The 17,764-nt window shown below is 49.4% G+C and overlaps 1 protein-coding gene across 3 annotated transcripts in view; it reads left to right on the top strand.

The window, feature by feature from the left end:
- The first annotated feature begins 360 nt into the window (after nt 1–360).
- The window catches only part of FLNC (filamin C), a 46,308-nt gene continuing 28,904 nt past the window's right edge, over nt 361–17,764 (top strand). For all 3 annotated transcript variants that reach the window (XM_044679569.1, XM_044679568.1, XM_044679567.1), the window contains exons 1-10: nt 361–1,052; nt 7,152–7,400; nt 9,724–9,821; nt 10,020–10,170; nt 10,291–10,409; nt 10,599–10,676; nt 11,352–11,514; nt 11,840–12,040; nt 13,500–13,637; nt 14,028–14,154. In XM_044679569.1, the coding sequence (XP_044535504.1) occupies nt 710–1,052; nt 7,152–7,400; nt 9,724–9,821; nt 10,020–10,170; nt 10,291–10,409; nt 10,599–10,676; nt 11,352–11,514; nt 11,840–12,040; nt 13,500–13,637; nt 14,028–14,154 (1,667 nt within the window). In that variant the 5' untranslated portion in view covers nt 361–709. The remainder of the gene's footprint in view (nt 1,053–7,151; nt 7,401–9,723; nt 9,822–10,019; nt 10,171–10,290; nt 10,410–10,598; nt 10,677–11,351; nt 11,515–11,839; nt 12,041–13,499; nt 13,638–14,027; nt 14,155–17,764) is intronic.

Genomic DNA, 17,764 nt, shown 5'->3' with positions numbered 1-17,764 from the left:
GGCAGAAAAGCAGATTTGGGGAGCGGTGTCCTAACGGCACACCCTTGTTTCTGGGAGGATGGGGGGAAGTGGAGGGGGGGGCGGTGTCTGATTGGTGTGAAAGTAGGGACTTGGAAAAAATCCCCTCTCCCATTCCCCTTCCCTTCAGATCCTCCAGGCTACTGAGGGGGTAGGCGGGGCCTTGCTGGTCCCCCTCCCCGCCCCTGCCCCCACCCCCCGCAGGACAGCCGGGCCGGCCGGCATTCCTGGGAGGCCGGCGCTCTGACGTGAGCCCGGGGAAGGGGGGCCCCCCCGCGGCCCAGGGGCTTCTTAAACCCCCCGCCCCTGGTCCGGCCCTACATTTCCCCAGCACTGCTCCGCCCCCCCCAGAGGAAGAGAGACCTAGCTAGGCTCCGCGAGAGGCAGGCAGGCAGGCGTGCAAGAGGAGGAGAAGGAGAAGAAGCGAGCCCGAGCTTGAGGCTGAGGACCAGAGACCGGCCCACCGCCCACCCGGCCGGACTTCATCGAGAGAGCGATAGAAGTTGGAGAAGTGAAGAGGAGTCAGGCGCTCCCAGCCCCGTGAGCCAGAGCCAGGAGCGGTCACTGCCCCCTAGCCCAGCCCCGGGCTCCAGCCATCCCTGCCTCACCGAGCCGGCTCCGGCCCCGGCCGCTGCCCCCAGCCCAGCTCAGCTGTGTTCCCAGGCTCTTAGCCCCTTCCCCTGAAGCAATCATGATGAACAACAGCAGCTACCCCGAGGGCCTCGGCGAGGAGATGGAGGAGATGCCGTCCACGGAGAAGGACCTGGCCGAGGACGCGCCGTGGAAGAAGATTCAGCAGAACACGTTCACTCGCTGGTGCAACGAGCACCTCAAGTGCGTGGGCAAGCGCCTGGGGGACCTCCAGAGGGACCTGAGTGATGGCCTGCGCCTCATAGCCCTGCTCGAGGTGCTGAGCCAGAAGCGCATGTACCGCAAGTTCCACCCGCGGCCCAACTTTCGCCAGATGAAGCTCGAAAACGTGTCCGTGGCGCTCGAGTTCTTGGAGCGCGAACACATCAAGCTCGTGTCCATCGGTCAGTGCCTGGGGAGGCAAGGAGTGGGGGTGGGGGCGGCAGGCAGAGAGGGGACCTGGGCAGCCCGTGCCCACGCGAGTGCGGGGCGGGACCCTTTCCCCAAGTCGTAATACTGGGCTGGTGTCCACGCGCGGAAAGTCAGAAAGGAGACCTAGGGGCTTTCCATTGGCCGGCGGAAAGAGACTGGGGGAGGAGCTGGGGGAGCCTCCTAGGGTTTGGGGTAGGGCGGGATAGTCGGGGAGCTAGGGTGGGGTGGAGGAGCAGGGAGGGGGAAAGTCTGAGGCACCGACATCTCGAGCACACTGCCACCCTCGGACCCCCCCGCTCCCCCAGCCCAGAGGCACAATACCTTCCCCTTCAGTCACAGACACACACCTCTTAGTCGGGGAAGGGAAACTAAGGCGACAAGGGCCTCACCCCTTACTCTCCCTCTCTCCCGCCCATTGCTGACACACCCCAACTTGGCACCTGCACCTGCATCACCTCCTGTCTTCAGAGCCCTCTGCCTGCCAGAGCAGCCCCTTGCCAACAAGTCCAACAATTCTGGGGGTCTCTTGCCCCTCAGTTTCCCCTTCTGGAAACTGACACCTCAGAGGCACTTGACTCTTCAGTTTCTTGTAGTCACTAGAATAGCTCCGTTAAGTGCGGGTTTAGGGGAGACCAGGGGGCAAGACATGAGCCACCCCCTAGATTAGCCTGCCATGGTGAGATCTGCCAGGGGATGGCCACATTCCTCCCGTGAGTGCCTTTAGAATGAGGTGAAGGTGTTGGGGGCTGGGGTAACGGTGTGGTACTGAAGTTAGCGATGACATCTTCTCCCTCCTCTTGTCCCCCACTCTAGGCATGTGCCTGGCAGCTGGGCCCAGCCCCTGGGGGCCTTTCCAGTGGGGGGGGGGGTAAGGGGGTAGGGCTTAGCCTTTGAAACCTAAAAAGGCACTGAGTGAGCCTAGGAAACATTAACCCCTGCCTGTCCTTCCCCTACCTCTACCTCCCTCAGAAGGGTCTTCCTATCCAGCCATTCCTCTTCTCTGCTCCTCAAAGGAAGGGCAGGGCACTAGGGAGGAGGCCCCTTCGGACTCAGAGAAGAGGGAGCATAACTCTTGAGTGGGACCCAGTCTGAAGCTGTATGGGAGGAGGGTTAGGCCACAGAATCACAGCTGGAAGTGTGGGGGTGCTGGGGAGAGCCAGGAACATCTGCCTGCAACTTAGAGGACCTCAGAGAAAGCAGAATTCCCTTCTCCTGGTTTCTATCAGGACAGGCTGTGTGGGGGAAGGGGAAGGAGAGGGAGGGAGGAAAGGGCAGAGGCGGAGAGAGCCAGGGAGCTGTGGATGTGATGTGAGCAAGAGAAGAGTTATGGAGTGCTCTTCTACCCTATGCCCAGCTATTTAAAAAGGACACATGGCTCCGGTGGCTAAAAATAAGGAGCCCCCCCCCTTAGGGGTGTCCTCCCCAGTTCTAGGAGGCCCAGAGAGTGGTGGAGGTATATGGAGGGTGGGGTCCTCACCCCAGGAAGAGGGATGGTAAGCATGCTGCACCCACAGGAGGTGGGGGTGGGGGTGAATCCTTCATAGTGGGAGGTAAAGAGAGACATTCCCAGTTAAGCCTGCTGTCCACTGGGCCCCATATCCTCCCTCTTGAGCCACTACTAACACTGGGCCTGCCTGAATTAGCAGCTGAGGTCAGCATGGGGCCCCTTGCCCTGTCCAGTCCCCTCCCTCAACTTGACTAGCTCCTTCCCCAATGACTGACGGGCAGCACCCCCCCCCCCCAGCCGCCTGCCCCAGACTGGAAATAGCATGGCCTGGTTGTGACACAGCAGATGTCTCTGAGCTTTCCAGAAGGACAGGCTGGATTGGGGCAGGGGTGGGGGTGGGGGTGGGGGTGGAGGAGGAAGAGGGGATGCCACTAAGGCAGGGGAATTCCAGGAGTGGAAAGCTTAGGGGTACTTGGGGAATGCAGAAATGAGGTTCTGGAGGATGAAAGAGACCCCTTCAAAAATGCCTGACCTGCTTTCATCTGAGGAGGGGGATTCATGGGAGAGAGAACAGGATGAAGCCTCAGGGAGTAGGCTGAGAGCAAGTACGATATGATGGCTGAGCAGTTTATTAGTGGGAAGGGTCCTGTTCTTCTCAGACTCATACTGGATCTGTTGGGACATCGAAGTCATTCAGGACACTCGGGCTCATATGCCACCCCCATCCCATCAGGGGGTGTCACTCTCCCTGACCTCATCTCCCTCAACATGTCCACCCAAAGTCCACCCTCCCAGACCTTCCAGCCCGAGCCTGTCCCTGGTGGAAGGGGCTGAGCTGGTGTTAGAGGGGGGAAGGAGGAGATGATTGGGGCAGCAGGGAGGAGAAAAGGATCGAGAAGAACTCTTGCTTCCTGTGGGGAAGAAGGAGAGCTGTTCACTGTCTGGGCCAAGTGGCTCTCACACATCTATGAGATAAGCTGTCAGCAATGCAGCTCCAGGGGTTAGGAGGGAGGGAGGGACGAAAGAGAACCATTAACAATCAAGGGGGCTGCCCAGCTGTGAACAGATGTGAAGAGTTGACTTTCTGCCCTCTGGCACTATCCTGCCAACTGTTATAACTTCTTTTCTGCCCATTTGAGGGTGGGGAGGAGACCTGAACACCAGGATAGGGGCCTGACTCAGCTCTTTACTGTTGGGCCTGCTGCCCCAAGAGGTCTCTGCCTGGGTAGCTGGAACTAGAATGCTCTCATTTCTCCCCTAGCCCATGTCCAGGAGGAGGTGGAGGACCAAGAAATTGCCTTCTTTCTCCCCCCTGGGGACTCCTGGCCAGGCATCGATCCTATCTTTTCTGGGGAAGGGGGATGAGGAGCCAGAGCATCAAGCCTAGGATAGGGGCAAAGAGGAAGGGGGAGGGGAAGAGGGGGATTCCAGGCTAGGCTAAAGGTGCTATTTGTCCCCTTCCTGCCTTTACCTCCCCCCTCCCCCAGGACCTGTGAACAAAGAGTCCAGTGAGCCAACCTTGTCTCTCAGCTGTTCCCCAGTTGCTATTCCTTTTCTCAGAGCCAACAGCTGGGGGTGGGGGTGGGAAGGGGGAGCAGAGGGGGGACATGAGGGAGTGGCAGCTGTCCCACTACCTCCCTCAGCTCATCCTTTCCCCCTCTCTCTGAGGGTTGGGGGTGGGTGGGACTGAGTTCTCCAAAAAGGCCCAGAGAGGGCAGGAAGGGGGCTGGAGGTTTGTGGAGGGAAGCTTTCAGGGGAGCGGCTGTATCTGGGAGAGGTCTGAGGGTAGGGAGCCAGGTAGAAAAGGAGTTTGGGAACCATCTGGAAGAATCTTGCTTCCTAGTTAACGGTCCACTCCCTCCCTGCCCCCAGCCCTCTCCCTAGCCCATGGCTAACTTCAGTGTCTGGACTGGTGCCGGTTGCTGGGGGAGACAAGCTTTCCTTCCCGACAACGAGGACCCATCTTGGCCCCTACCCCCAACGATCCCTTCTCCTCCTTTCCCCTGGGGTCTCCCCCCTTCTCATTAAGTCTTTATGCATGCAAAAAGTGGCATGGGAAGGGCAGCGTGGGCTTCTTGTAGGAGGCTCCGGGCCTCCCCCCCACCCCATTAGGGTGTCAGAAGTGTGAGTTTCTGCCACGCTTGTACGTGTGTTTGTTTCTGTTGTGTGAGACAGAGGAGAGAGTGAGAACAGGCTGGGGGAGTGAGTGTGTCATGGAATACAAGAGCTGCCAAACTATTGTGCTGTAGAGTCCAGGGGCCAGGGGAAGGGGGAGGGGAGGGGAACTAACTGATGGGGAAGGAAGGATGAATCAGTGAAAGGAGTGTGTGGAGGGGTGGGGGAAGGTGAGGAGCTGAGATCAGAGAGACCCAGCCAAGGAGCCAGAGAGCTTTCTGGGGGAGGGGTCCCCAGGCCCCCTATGGCTTTTTAGTTCAAGGCCAGGGAAGGAAGGGGAGGGTCTGTCCAGTTCTTTAACACCCCTGTCTTCCTTTTTATTCAGAGGTAGAAAGTTGGGAGTTATCAGAAGAAGACCTCAGTGTTATTTCCTATCCATGGCCCCCTCTGGCCCCAGTAATTACGGGAAAGTCTTGGCTGCCCCTTCCCCACTCAAACACCCCCCCAAAAAAAACCCAAACCAACAAAACAAATGAAACCATTCCTCAAGAAGCTGACAGGTTTCTGGCCTATGTCTACCTTCATGAACAAGCAGGGCTTCAAGGAATCTGTTTCAAGGCTGCTACTGGTGCTTGGATATCCTTAGATCAGAATTGGGGGAAGGGGATTATCTGGTTATTAGAACAAGCCTGGGCTTCTCCAGTTCAGGAAAAGAAATTAGAGCTTCTGTTGTACAGAAAAAGGAGGGAAGGAGGACCTTTGGGTGAATTGGACTTTCTGAGGCCAAGACGCCCCCAAATCTCAAGTTGATATACTTCTAGCCAGTGTCCAAGAAATTCAGCCAGCTTAAATACTTGCCCCTACCCCAAGCCTCGGACACAAGAGATTTCAGTTCTTTCTTTTTTCTTTTTTTTTTCTTTTTCTTTTTTTTAAACCCTTGTACTTCGGTGTATTGTCTCATAGGTGGAAGAGTGGTAAGGGTGGGCAATGGGGGTCTAGTGACTTGCCCAGGGTCACACAGCTGGGAAGTGGCTGAGGCCAGGTTTGAACCTAGGACCTCCTGTCTCTAGGCCTGACTCTCACTCCAGATTTCAGTTCTTTCTTAGCTATCACTCTCCCCTTCTCGTACTCCTTCAGGATATATTTTGGTCACAGCCAGAATCGATTTCAACCCTTGTCTTCTCCCATATTTTGATGAATAAGGCAGGGACCAGGCCAGTCCAGCTAGCTGTTGCAGACCCTCTGCCTCAAAGACTCTGCTGCCTACAGATTTGGGCTCTGGCTCAAGTATTTGTCCCCATTCTCGAAGCATGTCTAGGAACAGCTGGGACCGTCCCTGGGCCCCACTTTAGAGGCTGGGGGAACAAGGCCATTTAAAGACAAGGGCAGAGCCACAAGGGCCCAACCAAACTGATATTCGCTGGTCCTCCTACATGCCATTCCCCATCTCTGTGCCTTTTGCATGGACTACCTCCAGCATCTGAAATGCCCCTTTCTCTTCCCTTCCACCAGCTCTCAGGCAGCTCGAGCTTCACCGTCTACACAAAGCTTACTTAATTTTCATAATGTCGCCAACTGCCAGTGCTTTCCCTATCCAACGGCCTTGTGTCATTTGTGTGTGTCTACAAACATACAAATGTAGGTCTTGTGGCATGTGGCAAGAGAGCCAGACTGGAAGCCAGAAAGACTTGGGCCCGCCTAGTGGCAAATCACTTAACGTCCCAATTAGGGCAATTCTCTAAGATGATGAGTGTGAGAGAAGGCCTTAATCTACATTAATAATATATGCATATATACACACAGGTGATATATGTATGGACTAGACCGACGTATATAGATGCACACATACATACATACATATATATATATATTTGTTTATTTATTGTTGTTCAGTTGTATCTGACTCTTTGTGACCCCATTTGGGGTTTTCTTGGTAAAGATACAGGAATGGTTTGCCATTTCCTTCTCCAAATTATTTTACAGATGAGGAAACTGAGGCCAACAGGGTCAAATGACTTCATTCTATTGTTAGATTTGTTCAATTGTTTTTCCAGTTATGTTTGACTCTTTATGACTCAATTTGAGGTTTTCTTGGCAAAGACACTGGAGTGGTTTTCCATTTCCTTCTCCAGCTCATTTTATAGATGAGAAAACTGAAACCAACAGGGTTAAGTGACTTGCCCAGGATCATACAGCTAGTAAATGTCAGGAGACTGGATTTGAATTTAAAAAAAAAATGAGTCTTCTTAACTCCAAGTCCCTGGCAGTCTATCCACTGGGCCTCCCAGTTGTACACACACACATATGTTATCTCCTCTGATGGAATGTATGCTCTTGGAGAACAGGGTCCATTCCATACTTTACCTTAGAACATCTGGCACCCAGCCTAGTGCCTGGCACATAGTAGGTATTTAATACATACTTGTGAATTTATTGATGAAATGGGCACTATGAGAGAAGGCAGGCTTTCTGGGAAGATGACTTCTTTTTGTGACGCTTCTCCCCACAGATAGTAAGGCCATTGTGGATGGGAACTTGAAGCTGATCCTGGGTCTTATCTGGACCCTGATCCTGCACTACTCCATCTCCATGCCCATGTGGGAGGATGAAGATGATGAAGATGCTCGAAAACAGACCCCCAAGCAGCGGTTACTTGGCTGGATTCAGAATAAGGTGCCTCAGCTGCCCATCACCAACTTCAACAGAGACTGGCAGGATGGCAAGGCCCTCGGGGCTCTGGTGGACAACTGTGCCCCTGGTAAGGGAAGGTTTGGAGGAAGCCATTGTTCTAGGATAACAGAATCTAGATGTCCGGTGGAAAGGTTGGGAAGTATAAGAATCTTTTGTCATGAAACTCTAACCTTATGGAATCAGATCAACTGATCTCCATAACGAGAGCTCATGTAACTCTATAGCATTTTACTTTCCTTACAACTCTTTGGGGTAGGTATGATTATCCCCACTTTACAGAAGACAAACTGAGCTTAGAGAAGTTGTCATTTTCACACAGGTCTCATGACTCACAAATGGCAGAGTTGGGACTCAGTTAAACCTCATTTATATTAGGCAGAAGATGAGAGGAAACAGGAAGGCTGCAAGTTAGATCCAGGGAAGCATTTTCTCTCAAACAGCCAGGGTGATGAAACATTGAAGGGAGGGAGGTTGGGGGATCTCTATCCCAGAATACCTTTGACAGAGGGATGACTAGCCTCGGGTCATTGATGTAGTCCTGGAAGGGACTTTAGAGGCCATCCAGTCCAATTCTTTCATTGTACAAATGAGGAAATTGAAGGCAAAGGAACTAACTTAAACAACTTGCCCAAGTCACTTGTAAAAAACCTAGACCTGTATTTTCGTTAATGCAGGGACTTTTCAAGGTAGAATCTCCCTTCACGAAGGCAGATTTTCAGCTTGTCAAGAGTCTTAGGGAGTTGACCGGTGGTGGGTCGGGCAGGCAGGGCTTGGAAGGTTAGGTGGCTTGACCCTGGCCACGCAGCTAGTGTATGTTAGAGGCAAAACTTGAACCCAGGATTCCCTGACTCCAACACTGGACTTCTATCCGCTCTACCATGTTGCCTCTTGCTAAGAAGATATACAAATAGTAAATATCAGAGCCAAGCCTGAGACCCAAGTAGCAGGTTGAGGTATAAGCTTATCCAGGGCACAGGACTCTCCAGGAATCCCTCTAGATGGGAACGGAATCTGCCATTACAGTAAAGGCAGAGCTAGGTCTGGAAGCCCTTTACCCCAAGCCCCGTGTCCCTCCCCACCACTGCCCTCCTTCCATCCCATCATAGGCTGTCAAGCAGAGCGCTAGAGACAGGGAAAATCAGCCCAGCAAGGAGCCAGGAAAATACCCGATGGCGCTGGCAAGTTAAGGACTCCTGTTCCGCCTTTCCCCCCATTTCCAGTCCACAGGGTTGATTTGCTCTCCCATCAACCCAAGCTTCTGGGGGGTGGATGGTACCTCTGCTCTCCCCTAGTGGTCAGTCTTGGTGCTGCAGTCCCCAAGGGGCTCCTGTGACCTCCTGTAGAATCCTTCATCAGTTTCTATTCCCCAGGATCTGGGGCCAGTGTGTGTGTGTGTGTGTGTGTGTGTGTGTGTGTGTGTGTGTGTGGTGGGCAGGAGACTGAGTGGACGGCCATCCTGCAGCCTCAGGAAGCATTCCCAGCTGTTGATCCAGTGCCTGAGCTGACCACTGCCAACAGTGAGCTCAGCGGCTGGGGCTTGTCATGGATTCTCTGTTTGGGGCCAGCCCTTTCCCCTGCCCACTCTCAATCAACTATTCTTTTCCTCCTTTCCTTCCCAGCCAGCTCAGGACTAAAGCCCTCCCTCCCGCCCTCGGTACTGCTCCGTCTCTTAGGGCAGACCTGGAGGAATGCCTCAGAGACCCACCAAGCCAGCCATTAAGAGTCCTTGGTGTCTTCTGTGGAGGTCCCTGAGCCCTTAGTTTCCCTGGAAAGTAGGGGAAGGAATGGGGAGATGGTCTTGCCCACCCCTCCAGGGCTCGTTTGTTAAGTGCTAAGAGAGCCCAGGTAACAAGCTGAGGTGGGGGGGGAGGTACATTTTCAGAATCAGACTGAAATGCAGCTGCCTCGTGCATCCTGAGTCCCCAGAGTCCACTTGAGTGTATGTGTGTGTGGAGGGGGTGTTCCTAAGGATGATGGGTACCATTCTGGGGTTTCCCTTCCCAGAGTCTGTTATGGGGCCCGAATGGGCAGGAGGCTGGCCCTGGAGTAGCCTTGGTGCCAGGCAGAGTCAGCCTGGAGGCAGAAAGAACTCATTGTTGCTCGAGGCGGAGCTGCCTATGTGGGCCCCGACCTTGACTGTGCATCTTTGGTGGGAAGTCTCTGCATTCTCGAGGTCTCTGCAGGAGTCTGTTTAAGTGGAAGGGTCTTGGGGAAAGGGGAAAGGAGACCTGCCCGGCTTGTCTGGGTCAGCGACTGTCCTGGATTCTGTGTCATTGGCTATAGCGCAGCTCATCTCGACTTCATCTAAAAAATGAGAGAGCTGGACGAAATGCCCTCTAAAGTCCCTGCCGACTCTAATTCACCATTCCTTCCCCTTCCAACCCCTCCAGGCCTGTGTCCCAATTGGGAGGCATGGGATCCCAACCAACCAGTGGAGAATGCCCGAGAGGCAATGCAACAGGCCGATGACTGGCTCGGGGTGCCACAGGTATGAGTATGGGGAGCAAAAAGAGGGCACTGGGGGAGAGGCTGGCATCAAGGTCAGGATGAAAGCACCGGGAGATTGGTGGGTAGGAGAAGCCCTAAGGAAAGAGCTCTAAGACTCTAAGTCCCCAGGAGCAGAGGGCCAGGGTCAGTTGGGGAAGGGAGCTATCCTGATGGTAACCTCTGACCTTCTCCATGGCAGGTGATTGCCCCTGAGGAGATTGTGGACCCCAATGTGGATGAGCACTCCGTCATGACGTACCTGTCCCAATTCCCGAAAGCCAAGCTCAAGCCTGGAGCCCCCGTTCGATCCAAGCAGCTGAACCCCAAGAAGGCCACCGCCTACGGGCCTGGTACGTAGTTCTAGTCCCCGAGGACACCCTGCCTGGCCCTACCACAGGCCTGAACGGAGGCGGCACTCCTCCGATGCTGAGAGACCGCTCATCCGTCCCTTCCAATCCCGTTTTCCACAGGCATCGAGCCTCACGGGAACACCGTGCTTCAGCCGGCCCACTTTACCGTCCAGACGGTGGATGCAGGGCTAGGGGAGGTCCTGGTGTATATCGAGGACCCCGAGGGCCACACTGAAGAGGTACGGAGGAAAAAGGTGGTCGGGTGGAGCAGGGGGACCTGGATAGCATCTATGTGGTTGCTGGCCGGCACCACCGTTTCGGCCGGCTGGAGGAGATTGTTTCTGTGTAATCCCACGTGCCCTCTAGGAGAGTGAGGGCAGGTTAGAGGTGAGCCCCTGTGTGATCAAGAATTCCTGTCCTCTCAACAGGCCAAAGTGGTTCCCAACAATGACAAGGACAGGACCTATGCTGTTTCCTACGTACCCAAGGTGGCAGGGCTCCACAAGGTATCTGCCCCATCTCCTGCTCTTCCCACCTGCCCCACCTGCCCTTCCAGGGTACTCAGCTAGGAAGCGTCTGAGGCCAGATTTGAACCCAGGAGGAGAAGTCTGCCTGGCTCCCGGCTGGGTACTCTGTCCTCTGTGCCATCTAGCTGCCCCTGGAAGGGTTTGCCTTCAGAAGACGAGTGGAGCTCCCCTTCCTGGGGGTTTTCGCACAGAGGATGATTAATCCCTAACGGTTGGGCATATTGTCTTCATCAGGTTCAGGGTCAGGTTGGATGCTTCCAGACATCCTTTTCTTTATTTTTTTTTTCCTTTAAAAAACAAACAAACAAACTCTTACTTCTGCCTTAGAATCAATACTGTGCATTGGTTCTAAGACAGAAGAGCAGCACAGGCAAGGCAATAGGGGTTCAGTGACTTTCCCAGGGTCACATAACTAAGAAATGTCTGAGGCTAGATTTAAACCCAGGGCCTCCCATCCCTAGGTCTGGCTCTCTATCCACGGAGCCATCCGGCTGTCCCCCCCGCAGTCCTTTTCGATCTGTGAATCTGTGTGCTTGTTTTGTCCTCCCCTCACAACTTGAGAAGAGCCCCCTGGATCCCTTTGGTACTTAGTGCCATCCTGCTGCCCCCAACTCCTTACTACCCCACCTGGAGCTTCTGCCCTCTGACTTCCAGGTGACGGTGCTCTTTGCCGGCCAAAACATCGAGCGCAGCCCCTTTGAGGTGAACGTGGGCATGGCCCTGGGTGATGCGAACAAGGTGTCAGCTCGAGGACCTGGCCTGGAGCCCGTGGGCAATGTGGCCAACAAACCCACCTACTTTGACATCTATACTGCAGGTGGGAGACCCTGGGGAGCAGGGTGGGAATGCCATTGTTTGGCAGGGATTCTCCAATGCTGTGAGGAAGAAGAGGAGGAGGGAGGTGGGCAGGGGAGGGACAAAGGTCCCTGAGGGAACCCTGGCAGGAGAGTGGAGAAAGAGGGGATGGAAAAGAGGAATAACGGGGAGCATGAGGGGGCCCAGCCACATGTCCTGTCACACTTGTACCAGAAACAAGCGTGTGTGTGTGTGTGTGTGTGTGTGTGTGTGTGTGTGTGTGTGTGTGTAAGGGGGCAGAGTAGACTATTTAAAATCAGAAACTGATATCACACTTTCAACAACAGGGGCAGGAAATGGCGACGTTTCTGTGGTGATTGTTGACCCTCAGGGTCGGCGAGACACCGTGGAGGTGGCTTTGGAGGACAAGGGTGACAGCACCTTCCGCTGTACCTACAGGCCTGTGCTCGAGGGGCCCCACACGGTCCACGTGGCCTTCGCTGGGTCCCCCATCAGTCGAAGCCCTTTCCCTGTTCATGTGGCTGAAGGTGAGACCCGTCGCTCCCTCTTCTCCTGGCCATCCCTGCCAGGCCCCGGGCACAGCCTGTAGTTGCTCTTGAGCAACAAAGATAGATAGATATTGTACACAGAGAGTTTTTGAGCCTAACGGTGCTTGGTGAAGGTAAAAGTCCCAGGGAGGGGGACCCTGTCCTGCCGAGGCCCAAAAGACTGCGGGTCTATGGAGACCAATGTTTAAGAGCAGTTGAGATGTGAGAAGAAACGAGGGGCAGCCATGAAAGACTGTTAGGTGAACCCTTCCTGAGAGGGATTAAGGAGGAAAGCTGTATACAGGGATTGGGGAGACTCACAAGGGTCACTTAACATTCTAGGACTCCTGCACCCCAAGACTGATAACACTCTGTACCTCCTTCTTTCCCCTGCCCTCAGACCTCCTGATGCCAGTTACCCCCTCCATCCCCATCATCCACCAGGCCAAGAAAGTACCACCACGTTAGTATTATCCAGCTAGTTCAGAGATGACTTAGCTGGTCATCCCATGGCATGGCCACAACTGCCTGGTACTACCTATGTTCCTTGGCACGGCCCGAGCCTAATGGGATTCTATTCTTACCCTGGTATTCCATGACAAGACCTGAATTCTGTGTCATTGTCTGGATTCTATGTTATACTGTATATTCTATGACAGAATCAGGATTCTTTGTCAGTACCTGTGCTCTGGGGCAAGACCAGGGTCCCTCACCAGTGCCTATGCTCTGCCAGGTACCTTGCCAGCGCCTGTGTTCTGTGGCAAGACCAGGGTTCCTTGCCAATGCCTGTGTTCTGTGGCAAGACCAGGGTTCCTCACTAGTGTCTGTGTTCTGTGGCAAGACCAGGGTTCCTTGAAAGTGTCTGTGATCTGTAACAAGACCAGTGTTCCTTGCCAGTGCCAGTGCGCCATGGCAGGACCAGAGTTCCTCATGAATGCCTGTATTCTGTGGTATTGCCTATGTTTTGTGGCATACTTTGCTCTTTGGGAACTAAAAGGGACCCTGAGATATGTAAAGAGTCTTTGGGGAGGGACTCTCTGGATAGGCAAAGTGCTCTGCCCAAAGGTTTTCTTTGTCTCACTGCTGATCCCACTAGTTCTAAGTATCGGTGTCACTGAAGAATGTTGCTCAGGGTTCAATGGCACCTCTGGTCCATTACAGGGACACACCATGTCCTGCTTCGTGCTTTAGCCACTGTGTGAGCAAACATGCTGCCCCAGGGTGAGGGGGTGGGTCCTGAGGGAGATGTATGGGGCCGCCTATCAGGACAGAAGATGCACAAATGGCCAGTGAGGATCTCAAAGGTCTGCATGTGGATCCAAGGTCCAGGCGCCCCTACAAAGGAAAGCGTGATCAGATTGCATGCCACTGAGGGCTGGGACAGGGATTGTGTTGCCTAAGTGAAGAAGCCTTCTGCTTGGCCCTTCCTCAGTTACCATCCTGCCCCATCCCTCCACAGCTTGTAATCCCAACGCCTGCCGGGCAGCGGGCCGGGGCCTCCAGCCCAAGGGTGTCCGAGTCAAGGAGGTCGCTGATTTCAAGGTGTTCACCAAGGGTGCAGGCAGTGGAGAGCTCAAAGTCACCGTGAAAGGGCCAAGTAAGTACATGCATTTTGGGGACAAGGAAATAGAGATGGCCAGCAGCCCTGAGCCCTTCTGCGGGGGGGGGGGGGGGAAATATGGGCGATGCCACCCCTTCTTCTAGGATATGCCAACCTATTAAGTAACACTCAACCAGTTCTACCAATTCACAGGGTTCAAATGAGAAAATGTGGGAAATAACTTTGAAAAGTCATAATGATGCTAAAGAAAAAAAATTCAGCATTATTATCATTTATAATCTCTCTAGAAAAGAACAATATCTTCTTCTTCTTCTATGTCCTGGTGAGACCCAGGATTTTCTCTTTCTATGGCTAGTCCCTAGAATTCTTCTCCTCTAATTTGTGGGGAGCACATAGAACCTTACAGAGCTGTCTGCCTCTCCACAGAAGGCACGGAGGAGCCAGTGAAGGTTCGAGAAGCAGGTGATGGTGTGTATGAATGTGAATACTATCCTGTGGTACCTGGAAAATATGTAGTCACCATCACCTGGGGTGGCTATGCCATCCCACGCAGGTAAGAAGTGCCCATGTCCTTCTGTGTCCCAAAGACAATCTGCAGTAACACCGAATCATGTTAGGATTTTTTTTTTCACTTTGCTGTGCGGTATTTAGGCTCATGAAATTCTAGAATTAAGCTCCAGGGCTAGAAGCTGAGACTACTAGGTCCTAAAACTAGGGTTGGCTTGTTAGACATTTTCCAAACTTGGCCTGTTCTGTACAAAGGAAGAGAAGGGGATAGGCTTACCCTTTGACCCTGGAATTCCTTCTGTTTGTGGGGATAAGGCAATCCCAGACTCCTCTTTTCCTTCCTGGGGCCTTGAAATGGATCTTTATCCTTCCTAGACTTTTCACATAAAATAGATTAACTTTCTTATTCTGTCTAGTAGGAAATATAAGAAATATGGATGTGTTTGGGGCAAAATGGGCATAAGAGAAAAGGGGAAGTTCAGGAGGATAGTTCTTTCTTATCTTAACAGAAGTTCCTTCCCTCCCTCCCTTCCTTCCTTCCCTCCCTTCCTCCCTTCCTCCCTTCTTTCATTCCTTCCTCCCTCCCTTCTTTCATTCCTTCCTCCCTCCCTTCTTTCATTCCTTCCTTCCTTCCTTCTTTCATTCCTTCCTCCCTTCCTCCCTCCCTCCCTCCCTTCCTTCCTTCCTTCCTTCTTTCCTTCCTTCCTTCCTTCTTTCATTCCTCCCTTCCTCCCTTCTTTCATTCCTTCCTCCCTCCCTTCTTTCATTCCTTCCTTCCTTCCTTCTTTCATTNAGGCCAGATTTGGAAACCAGAAGAAACAAATATTCAATTGTATTAAAAATTAAAGAGCTGTGAATTTAAATATCTTTGAGCTACCATCTCACACTCATCAAAAATGGAATTCAGTGATTTGGGTTATGAAGAAATGAATACACCAAGTCATTGCTCAAGTATTTTGGAGTGCAACCTGGCCATATGCAGTAAAAACAACAAAAATAATTTTAACTGTGAAACTCTAGAATTCTATTATTTGGAATATACTCTGAAACTGTTATTTAAAACAAACATAAAAAAGTCCATTTGGTTCAAATGATTTCAAAGCACATATAATTGAAAAAAAAAACAACAAAAGGAAATATCCCAAAGTCCCAACAACAGATAAAAGAGAAAAAAACCTTTTAAAAGAACTGAATATGAACCAAATATTATGCTAATTCTAGTTACATAAATAATCCCCCCCAGTCCAAAATAATGCAAACATACAAAAAAACCCAGCCCCTGACCTCAAATTCTAATTGGGGAAGACATCATACAGCTTTTTGATACTACCAACAGGGTTTTTATGAATATTATGGTGCAAATGAGACTTTTTTTCCCTCTCATTGACTTCCTTAGTATATAAGCTTGGTAGTGAGTTCTTTGGATCAAGTTATAGTAATTTGCATTGCATAATTCCAGACTGTTTTTCAGAATCATTTAACTAATTATGTTATAACTCCAGGAACAATATCTTAATATACCTGTCTTCATATCTCCTTCAATATCAATTATTTCTAGTTTTTATTCTCATTTGCTAATTTGGGAGTCTGAGGTAATAGCTGAAAGTTGTAATTTATGTTTCTTTTCTTATTATCACATTAGGGAACTTTCTGTAACTTTAGATAATTTGTTTTTCTTTTAAATCTTTAAAAATTTCATCTTAGGGATATTTTAAAAATTTATAGATTTGTATAAAATCTCCTGTAGTATGTAGATCTGATTTTTATCAAAGTACCTGGTAGAAATATTTTTGTTCTATGCTCAACTTTTTCTTTACTTTACTTACATTAATTTAGTTTATAAGTGAACTTTTAAAATTTAAATAATCAAAATTATACATTTTTTCTCTTGCAATATAATCAATAATCTTAGGAATATGAATTCTTTCTATAGCTATACCTGTCAAAGATGAATTTTCATTCTATTCTAATTTTTAAAATTGTGATCTTTCATATTTTCATTGTTTATTTTAGGTATTTATTATGGTACCTTGAGAATGAGGTTGGTCTAAACCAGTTTTCTTTACAAATAACTTTATAGTTTTCCTAGGAGTTTTTGATGAATAAAGAATTGCTTTCCCAGTAATTTGTGTTTTAGAATATACCAATCACTATGGCTTTATATTTACTTATATATTTAACATTTTGGATCTATTTCACTATATTGCTTAAAAATTTTTCAGTTAGTAACAAATTGTTTTAATAATTATTATTTTGTCACAAAATCTGGAATCAAAATGCTAGGCCCTAGCCATTCCTTCTTCAAAGAAATAATTTCAAATTATATGTATTATATAATTGAATTAAATATAAATTTCAAATGTTCAAAGGAATCCTTCTTCAAAACATTTTCCCCTTGAAATTCTTGGTAAATCCTTTTGTCTCTCCATATAAATTTTCTCATTATTTAGTGGAGTTTATGTAGGTAGTTCATCTGGTCTATACCTATATCCAAAGACTAATTTTTGTTTTGCTATAATTTTTATTATATTAACCCAATCCAGCCACAAACATTATATATTTATCTCTTACTTCATTTCTGAAAACATTGCTTGTACTGCTATTTTTATATTTTATGTGTGTCTCAGTAGATTAATACAGGTATTTTATGCATTTTGTAGACATTTCAAGGATAATTTATTTATTCTTCTCCTTGATATTGTTAATAACATACAAAAATGAAACTTTTTTACAGATTTATTTTATATCTTATTTTTCTAGAGATATTAATCATCCATATTGATTTGTTTATTAGTTCCAAAGAGTTTTTATAATAAATTATTATATTGTGTTCAAAAAGAGATAATTTACCTTCTTTGCTGATCTTTTCTGGCTTTTTTGTTTTATTTATTTAAGTAGAATTTCTATTATCATGTCAAGTAATATTGAAGAAATGGGGGATGCCCTTGCTTCACCCTTAAGCCTATTAGCAAAATGTATATTATTTCTTCACTAGAAATAATGTATATGAGTTTAGAGAAATCTTTTTGATCATTTTTAGCAAGAGTTCTTTCAGTCCTATATTTTGAATAGTTTAACATAGACTGTAATTTGTCAAAGGCTTTATCTTTATCTGCTGATTTATTTATGATTTAAAAATTTGTCTAATTATCTTCGTTATTTTCCTGATGTTGAACCATTTTTGGTTTAACATTAAAACTTTTATTTTTGGTTCAACAGTAAAAAATTTATCAGTATAAAATGAACTTGGTCCCGATGAAGGTTCTTTTGACTGTGTTTCTTTCTTTTCTGCATTAAAAATGAATGAAAAGCTGAGCAGACATGACTTTGTCTGACAAGGAGGTACATGCCTTATGTTTTTTTTTTAATTTTTTTTCAAACATTTATTAATATTCATTTTTAACATGGTTACATGATTCATGCTCCTACTTTCCCCTTCGCCCCCCGCACTCCCCTCACCCATGGCCAATGCACATTTCCACTAGTTTTGTCATGTGTCCTTGATCAAGACCATTTCCAAATTGTTGGTGGTTGCATTGGTGTGGTAGTTTCGAGTCCACACCCTCAATCATGTCCACCCCGACCCGTGCGTTCAAGCAGTTGTTTTTCTTATATGTTTCCTCTCCTGCAGTCCTTCCTCTGAATGTGGGCAGCGT

This window comes from Gracilinanus agilis, chromosome 5 (genome assembly GCF_016433145.1).
Source record: "Gracilinanus agilis isolate LMUSP501 chromosome 5, AgileGrace, whole genome shotgun sequence".
NCBI lineage: Eukaryota > Metazoa > Chordata > Mammalia > Didelphimorphia > Didelphidae > Gracilinanus > Gracilinanus agilis.
The sequence above is the reverse complement of the archived record's forward strand: the minus strand, read 5'-3'. Positions and strand labels throughout refer to the sequence as shown.